Here is a 9,322-nt window from a genome sequence, read left to right on the forward strand (position 1 = left end):
AGCGTACAGCGTTCTCCATTTGTTAAGAGAGCTCGTCGTGTAACCTTATTATCATGGCACTTTGTTGGGCAGCTCTGATTTAAATCCTGTATTGCGGGTTATTAACCGCTTACAGAAGCAAAGGCTATTCTTTGGTAAAAGAATTTTGAGAATTTGCGGTTTGATGTCTCAAGTCATATGACTGGACCAGCTACCGGTAACAGGAGATGGAGAAATACCCTACCCTGTCTGTAGGCAACATAGTGAATACGCCTGTTTGGAGTAAGTCTGTAGGAGAAGAAAAAAAAAAGGACTTTCGCTGACTTGTCGACCTAGTTCTGATAACGTTTAGAAAGATTTGACCGCTATTTATTCAGCCATTTTAAAACATTATCACTTCAATGTTTAAAACACTGTTAACTTTTGTAAAACGCACAGTTTTGCGTGTTTTCGTCTATTTTACAGTAGCCTAAAGCCTCCGTTATTTTGCGCAGTAGTGGTAGCATCACCGAATCCACCGCAGAACCACGTCACTCTGTCAAACTTTGGTTTTCTCCTCGAAGTTGGATCATTCGTCCATCGTTTTCGTTTGGGTAAAAGTTAGAAAGGCGAGGATATGATGACAGGATTTCGATTGAACATGGCACCTCTCAAAGAACCGCTGGGTTTTATCAAACTTGTGGAATGGGTAAGTAAGGAGGCATTTACAGTTTTAACACTGTAACCCAGGGATTTTCACTTGAGCTCGGGGATAGGGCCTGACTGGGTTTATTCTTTTCTGGCAGTTGTAGCTACATGTTTATTGCATTTCTTGACGTTCCTTCTTTATTAAAATAACGTAGCTTCTTAATGTTGCAGACTTGTTGCAGGAAACTCAGTTTTACTTTGAGATACTTTGCCAGGTTCTCTTGCACAAATGATCATACATGCCCTTCAAATGAAAGGCAAATGTTATACATTAATCCCCTTCTCACTAATATTTTACTGCAAAGAAGCTCTTCAAATGATTTAGAACTTTGGGCCTAGCCTCTGCCTATGCAGTAGTTGTTTTTTCAGAGGGTAAAACCTCAACCAGAAAAGTAAAGTAGCCTTTACACACTTTTTTGAACAATAACCATTCCTCATTTTGTTATGGAGAAGTCCAAATGTTCTTGGTCGAGAAAAGTCCAAGTTTTACTCCAAGCAGAACTCTGGGTCAAAGGAATTCACTGTGAGCAGGAACAAATTGAGTTACCAGCTCAGCTTCTCTTTCTCTCTCTTTCCCATTGCAATGCTTAAACACTCAGGCATCAGGCAGCCAGCAACACCCTAGTCACCTGACTCCAGATAGCGTTATGTTCCGAATGCTCGCTGATGCTGACTAATAAGCAATGGCATTGTTGAAGGAGGAGAGTCAGGAGAGATGTGATGGGTCGGTAAACAGTAAATGGTAGGCGTTGACATCTGGAGAAAACATCTGGAGAGGGACAGCAAGGCGGTTTGGTCTCAGCGCGGTGAAACTGCAGAGCGACAGGCCCCGAACTGGGTGGTGACGACGTCATTGCATGTTCAAGCAAGGCCGTGCTGACTGTATGCTGACCGTAGCAGAATATAAGCGTTGAATGAATAATATTCTCAGCAGACACATTTCTCATCATCTAATTGAGACCCATATGTTGTTCATTTCAAATACGCCCAATGCCGCCCGAGAGGACATTTTGTAACAGAGACTCATTGTGACTGCCTTGCAGCTGTTGAAGCATATCAGGCGTCTTTAGACAGAATGTCTCAAACATGCAAAGTTGGCATGTGAACGAAGAAAGATAAAAAGCATTCCTTTTTTCGGACAGAATCTCAACACGCTCAAATCGAAAAGCAGTTCTCTAATTTATTCATCCAAGGTCCTCCCGCTCTGATACCGTTTCCAAGGCTAAGTCCAACAGGGAGATCCCACACAAATCATCAGCTAACTTTTTGTTTGTCTTCATGGTTTCCCTCTCTCCTCCTCGCAAGCTGACGGCCATATTTGCTTTTGGGAGCTGCGGAGGGTATTCAGGGAAGAACATTGTGTCGATCTTCTGCGGCGAGGGGAGGAACGAGACACTCAATGCCACTTTCAGTTACCCCTTCAGGTAAGTGCTCATCATTTCCTCTGTGGCATGAATGTGTCACTTTAAACAAAGCACCATTGCCACTATACACCTATTACACACCAATATTTATAGAGGTTGCCAAGCAATAGAAGCAATAGAAAAGCATGCCTACTTGGTAGTACTGGTTGGATGGTATTCATCTTCAACTCACTTGTGTCTACAAAGTGTAGACACAGTGCAAAGTGCCTAAGAGGGTAGACCAGGGTCTCAGGGTCCACTGGGGTTTGTCAAAGGCTCAGGATAAAACGCTTTGATGGGTCGTGTCACCCCTTATCACCGGATTTCCTGCCAAAGGATTCCAGGAAGTCGTTGTTTAGATCACATGCAATAAGAACGTATCAGGGGACCCGACAGATCCCTGAGGGAAGCTCATTGGCTTAGAAGGTGAACGAGTGCCTCCTTGTTCATACCATGTCTATGTTAGGCGGAACCCAAAAGACCTTCATTATGACCCACCACTCACCTTCACATCACAAAAGTACTCCATCCTCCGTTCCTGGGATGTCAAGTGCTTTGGATTCTCAACACCGCAACACTCCCCCCCCCCCCCCTGCCTCTCTGTCTAGGTTAAGCCATGTGCCTCTGGTTGAGAGCAACACCACGCTGTGCAATCGTACTGTCGCGTCCACTCACCTGGTGGGCGACTCGGCGTCCTCGGCCGAGTTCTTTGTGGGCGTGGCCATCGTCTGTTTCCTGTATGCCATGTTGGCTCTGCTGGTCTACCTGGGATACATGCACGTCTACAAGAACTCTGACTTTGGACCCATGTTTGTGAGTGTGGTCCCTTTTCATCCTGGTGGTAGCTCGTGCCATGTGGTAATGGACTTGGACATTTCAGTGGCCTGTGTCTCCAAGGTCGTATGCATTTATCAAACTGACCTTGAACAAAGAAACCAATTGACCCCATATCAATTCATTTCACATCATAAATAAGATTTGTAATTGAATAAGTGATTCATTAGTAATTAAGCTATGTAGTAGCTTAACCCCCCCCCCCCCCCCCCCCCCCAATGTATATTGTGTTTGTCCTTCCTGAATGTCAGTTTGTGGACTGCAGAAGAAGTAGATAGGTGTAGTCTCACTTTGAGTGTACATTCCCTTGTTCTTCAGGACTTTGGTCTGACGGCAGCCATAGCCTTCCTGTGGCTGGTGTGTTCCTCCGCATGGGCCAAGGGCCTGCAGAACGTCAAGGATGCCACCAGCACCACTGGCATCATCTCCACCCTGGCACTGTGCAAGACTGAGGACGTCACCTGTGAGGTCTCCCAATTTGCCAACATGCGCACCCTTAACGTCTCTGTGGTAAGAAACTGTGTGTCGACCGGAGTTTGTTGGAAAGAAATGTTTAAATGATTGGAATCGCTGTCGCGTTTCAAGTACTTGGAGTGGCTTTGAATTGTTTGGGGAAATACTGGGTTGTGCCAGACAAGAGTAATCCAACACGGATAAGTAAATCCAAATGGTCTATCTTCCATCAATCTGTGTGTCTGCCTGTGTACGTGTGTGCTTCTCTCCACAGGTGTTTGGGTACCTGAACTTGCTGGTGTGGGCAGGTAACGCCTGGTTTGTTTACAAGGAGACCCGCTGGCATTCTCAGAAGTACTCCGCCCAGCCAGGCTCTGGAAGGGCACAAGCCCCGGCCCCTATTTAAGGCCACCCCACCCTTCGCCACCGACCGAGGGGCCCATAGTCTTCTGGAAATGGCAACGCTAAGACGGACAAGAGAGTCAATATTTTCTGAGTTAAGAAATGGCTCGAGCTACTTCTTATGTTCAGGGTCGAAAATTCATGTTTGTTTCTTGAGGTTTGGGGTTAGCCAGGGTATAGAGGAGGAAAGAAAACAACTGTCATGCTATATCTAGCAAGGCCAGATAGGGATGGTTTATAGAAGACCCGGGCATCATAGATTGAGAGGGGTGTGATGTCATCAGTCCTCTGCCCTCATTCTCAACCCACACTCAAACCCTCCCCCTCTTCTCATTCTCACTGTGTTAAATAATCTGTCCAGACATGAAGATTACCTAGGTCTATTGGTCGCTGTGCCTTATCCGACCATATCAGTGAATCTGCCTTTTTAATACTTATGCCTTCAGCAGGATCCCCATCTGCTATAGTTTCTGTTCCAAAGCATTCCAAATACATTTTTCTAGGTGTTTAGGTTTAGGTGCAATAAACATGCCAATTGTGTTATATATCTAACCCAGTCATGAACCCTACTATTTTGAGGTACAGACTATGTTTTGGGGGGTTTGTTTGTTTTTTTATAGTGCACTGCGCTTCTATGTAGTGCATTCAATGTATTCTTCTGCATTCCTGCTGTACATTCACAAGGCTTCATGTTGTTCACTGTCCAGGTATTAGGACTATGTATATATTGTTTCCCTTCATTTCAGATCACGCAGGAAATTTAGATATTGTCATCTTCCCATACTGTTGTACTTGTTATGCTCAATGAATCCTTTTTTATTGTTTCATATTTGGTGACTATATTTGTATCTAGTATTTGTATCTAGTATTCTACTACTATCTTGTATTCTACTTGTTGATCCAGCACCAAAAACAAGTGCACTGTGCTTTTTGCACAACTGATAATGATTAGTTGTTTTAGCATTGTTGATATGTAACTTGGTGTGCTTGGGCACTTAAGGCCAAAGTTTATGTTTGTTTGTTTGCGTATGTGTGTGTGTGTGTGTGTCTGTGTGTGTTTGTGTGTGGTATGCTGGTTATATCTTTGCACTCTATAATCTTGTAATATGTGATCAACTATGGCTTTTGAATATTTCAGCTTTTAACCTGCTATTCAGGAAAAAGGCAGCCCAACCATTGTCCTGATATCATCCAAATTATGAATGTACTTTTTCTGTCATTCAATTATTATTCTTTTTGATATATTTAGGGTGACTTTCCACTGTTTTGCAAAAGTCGCGAGTTTCTGACCCAAATAAATATTCCTGGAGGCATAGGGCTGCTTTTGTTCTCCCGTGCATCCTGTGACCGCACTCGTAGCTGTAGCGTCTATGGAACAAACACAACATTATGGTGATTTCCCCCCCGTGTGTGTCTATTTGTGTGAGTGATATTGGAGGCCTACAATGACATGGTCAATTATTAGACACCCATCTCTTCTCTGATAGTCTATCGGCCAGCTAAGTAGTCTGCACGCCCCATCATGTGCTCTATGGAATGTCAAAGTTACACACATTGATTCGGTTATGGCGTATTTTGGTTCGACTATGTTGATGATTTAAGCCTGACGCACTACATCTGAGGCAACATTATGCATTTCACCATCAAGAATGTCACGCATTCATCCCACACATTAGAACATGTGATTTACTAGATATGCTAGAAGCCTATAAGTCCATCAGTTCGACATCATGACACATCAATTGCGAAACTGCGTTGTCAACTTCGTCTGTTACTTTCTTTTAGGGTAGCCATTGTCATGTTTTACCACGAGAGGTCGATAGCAGGTTATATTCCCCAAATGTTTAACTATGGTAACAACTCCTGGTGATAACCTATTTGATCGAAGATGTTTCAATGCCAGTAGGCCTATTTGAAATTGTTCTCAAGACATGCAGGACATGTTAAATGTAATGTTCAAGCTTTAACTGAGCAACCAACCTGGCAATTTTTTTTAAATTGTGGATTAAGAATAAACGGTTCATTTGCGACCCCATTTGACCAATAAATGCATTACATACTAGTATGCGTGTGATGCATGATTTTGTTACTAACTTAGAACTACTGGACCAGCGTTACACCAGTGACATTAAAACAATGTATTTACTGAGATAGTTTACAAGGGTCAAATAAACATACATTTAAATTTATTTGTTATTACATTTAAATGTTTTACCCTAGTTTGCAGTAAATGCCATTCATGAGTGAAACACATTAGGATCCAAATGCATGCACATTAACCCCCTATTGAAAGACACACACATACATCCATTTAATCAATATTCCCCAACGGGCACATTCAAATAAAGCAATGGAGCGGGTTGTGGGTGGGCTGAAGTGTGGAAGCAAGTCTGTTTAATTTAAGTTCTTTCCTATTGGTGAGTGAGATAATTCTTTCTGAGGTATAAACCAGAAGGGGAAAGGGTATGGAATCAGGAAAGGGCTGGGGTCAGGTTCAATATACACGTTTTATCCAAATTGTTGGCCAAACCACAAAAGGCTTGCATGATTTACATCATCACCGTTCATCCTTGTCAAAGCTTTAACGGTCTAAAAATGCTTACATTCAGAATGTATAAAATAATAATAAAAAGTCAAATAAATAAACACATTTTACAGTGATTAGCCTGAACACTGGTTTGAACTTAAACTTTTTTTTTTAACTGTAACTCCCAACGGCCAGAAGCCGAGCGAATACGAAAAATGACGATAATGACGTCAGGCGCTGTGCTAGTCTCGTTTCGCTTACTGCGAAGGAGAGGAAAAAAGCAAGCTACAAGAAGGAAGAGCAATGGCGACATTGGATCGCCAAATACCAAGTCCGGATACGTTTCTGTGTAAACCTTGGTCTACCTTCGTTAAAGCAACCAAATTACAGTATTTTGACAGTAAGTGTGCACATTAATGATGTCGTACATTTTAGTGACACGTGTTGTGACTGTGTCGTTGAACTGAGATTGAGTTAAGCTCGTGTCCTCTTCCATGCATCTGTCAAAGCTGAAAGAAACAAAACAGAAACTCTATCATTATAAATAGAGTATGTAACGCTACAATACAATTGCCTTTCGAGGAATCCGAATTGGCAACGTCAGCCACTCATAGGCACTTTTGGTACGCTAGAATATGTAACGGTTGGTGAGTAATCGCTAAGTTTCTTTGCTAGTTGGTTTTGACAGCTCCTCTTGATTTACTGGAAGGCACATAGCTAGCTAACTAGCTCATAGCAGCCTACTGCTTGTGTTAGCTCGATCCAGCATGGCTGCATGCATGGTCCGTCATTGACTCCAAAGTTTTCCTGCACCCGATGTTATTCTAAGCGCAATGGCAATGTTTGTTCATTCCGATACAGATTCTCCCCTCGAAGACAGTGTGAAATACGTTATCGACAACAAGGATGCAATAAAACTCAGCAGAGAAGGTAAGATTAACATGTGGTGCTGTCACGCTCCTGACAACATGTTGTTATTGTCTGTGACGACACTCCTGCTGCTTCTTCTACGGTAGATTTCAGACACGCAACTAGCTACATACTTTATGTAAAGTACGTGAAATGACATAGATTTAATAGTGGAACAGAATGAAAAATAATCTATTCACCATCTTTCTCAGTGTAAACGTTAGAATAATGTGAACAGATAAAAAAAGAGGTGGTGTCACAATTAAGTTAGGTTCTGTACCATTTCTACGAGTGATAACTTGGACCATTTCAGTGAGCACTACCATGGCAGCCATTGTAGTTAGCCGTTCTGTAGCCAACTGTTACTGTATGTCTCACAATATTACTCACGCCCATTATCTCAAGTACTCTATGACCTCCTCTTGCCATCTAACGCTCAGCCAGAGAGCACTGTAGTCCCTGGAGCTATTGACCCATAGCCTATAGTCAGGTCATGTGAGAGTGGGAGGGAGAAAGAGACACACACACACACAAAGCTCCAGCTGATGAGGTCAGGCAGTACCGAAGGATGACTGACGGCAGCACAGCCCGACCGCATAATCATCTCTGGAAATAGTGACTGGTGCAGTGCCCCTTGGTTCCGTGTTGCTAATCTGCAGTCTGTTGCCGAGTGTCAGCAGCGTTGAACCCCCAAGCTCCTGTAATGTTGTATGGAGAGGATTTGTAGCACAAGCTGGTCTGACGGGTTTAAACATCAGAAGATGAGAGAAGGTTCAAAAAAACGCGACTCATTCACGAAAAAGGAGTATTTGTTTTTGGTTGCCGGGCTTTGGCACGGCAGTGGGTTTGGCAGCGTCTGCACAGGGGTAAGCTACACACTGTTCTTATTTGCCTTGGCTGAGACAAAGGAAATAGCATTTGTTCTTTGACAAGCATGGCAGTCGGCGCTCCGCTGCTATGTGTGGAACTTGCCGGACGATAGTTTCGGACGATCGGTTCACCCCCCACCCCTTCACAACCCCCCCCTCTCCACACACCCTTTCCACCACCCCCCCCCCCAACCCCAACCCCCCCCCCCCCCCCCGCCAACCCCCCCCAACCCCAACTCCCCCCCCCCCCCCCCCCCAACCCCAACCCCCCCCCCCCCTTCTCCCTCCACCACACGCGCAACTACTTCGTAAAACCCAAAGACGTTTTGGTTTGATTCACCTTAGAGGGGAAGAGCCCCACCGCCCTGGGTGTTTTTGCGGGTGCTGACACGTCGAGCTGGGGGGGGGGAGCTCCCCCTCGACCGCCGCTCTGGTCCTCTGTAACCACGCGAGGAACCGGTCCTCACCACAACCTCGACGTCGCTGGTGTCCAATTGGCTCAGTGCCTTTTGGGCAGGGAGAGAAAATGGCCGCCGCGTCCCTGACTGCGTCTGCACCCTCCTAGGGGTTTCGGATGATAGGAAACATGTCTGCCAACGCAATAGGGGCCAACGCTCGCGCCGTATTCCGTCCGTTTGGTTCCACACACTTTTTTTTTTCCTACCGTGGTGCACAACTCTAAAGTCGAACCTTAACCATGAACCTTGACCTTGCTCTTAGTAGTAAACCCTGGTTGGACAATCTGACAGGTCGGATAAAAGAGTGTTCAGACACTGGCTCTGTTATCTCTGCTTAGGAGTCATAAATAACCCCCCCCTGCTAGTAAGTGTGGTGTTTCTCTGAATGGGGCAAATGAGGAGGTCAGTCGTATGAGTGTGACAGGCAGAGGGGCGTGTTGTTCCCCCCCCGTCCCGTGGTTGGACGAGCGTGTGAGCAGGGAAGCGGGGCACACGGCCCGCTCTTTTGGATGTCGTGTGTGTCTGTGAAGGAATCCGGCGCCGACCGCGCTCGAGCTGCAGCGGTGCATAAGCTGTGCATACTGTACCAGGCTCGCATGCTGCTTCTGTATGCTAGTGCTGTCCCCGATAACGGTCTCTCTCTCCCGCTCTCTCCCGCTCTCTCTCTCTCCTGCTCTCTCTCTTTCTCTCGTCTGTCTGTCTACCCTCCCTACTTTCTGTCATTGCTTTTCTTTGTCCCCCTAATTCTGTAACCCCCCCCTACTCATGACCTTTACCTTCCCCTGGAGTTCTCTCTCTCTC

General features: G+C 45.1%; 1 protein-coding gene across 1 annotated transcript; it reads left to right on the plus strand.

Annotated features, from left to right (window-relative positions):
• The first annotated feature begins 12 nt into the window (after positions 1-12).
• Positions 13-5,820, plus strand: sypl1 (synaptophysin-like 1). Its single transcript, XM_084701326.1, has 5 exons — positions 13-667; positions 1,972-2,090; positions 2,678-2,882; positions 3,222-3,413; positions 3,631-5,820. The coding sequence occupies exons 1-5, from the start codon at positions 596-598 to the stop codon at positions 3,760-3,762; spliced, it is 720 nt and encodes a 239-aa protein (XP_084557452.1). The 5' UTR covers positions 13-595; the 3' UTR covers positions 3,763-5,820.
• The last annotated feature ends 3,502 nt before the right edge of the window (positions 5,821-9,322 follow it).

The sequence above is a fragment of the Hypomesus nipponensis genome, chromosome 7 (assembly GCF_054491055.1).
Source record: "Hypomesus nipponensis isolate SF chromosome 7, ASM5449105v1, whole genome shotgun sequence".
NCBI lineage: Eukaryota > Metazoa > Chordata > Actinopteri > Osmeriformes > Osmeridae > Hypomesus > Hypomesus nipponensis.

Coding starts and splice junctions, on each gene's coding strand:
- sypl1 (XM_084701326.1), top strand. CDS start 596: ATGATGACAGGATTTCGATTGAACATGGCACCTCTCAAAGAACCGCTG. Junction 2,091..2,677: donor ACTTTCAGTTACCCCTTCAG/GTAAGTGCTCAT, acceptor CTCTCTGTCTAG/GTTAAGCCATGTGCCTCTGG. Junction 3,414..3,630: donor GCACCCTTAACGTCTCTGTG/GTAAGAAACTGT, acceptor TTCTCTCCACAG/GTGTTTGGGTACCTGAACTT.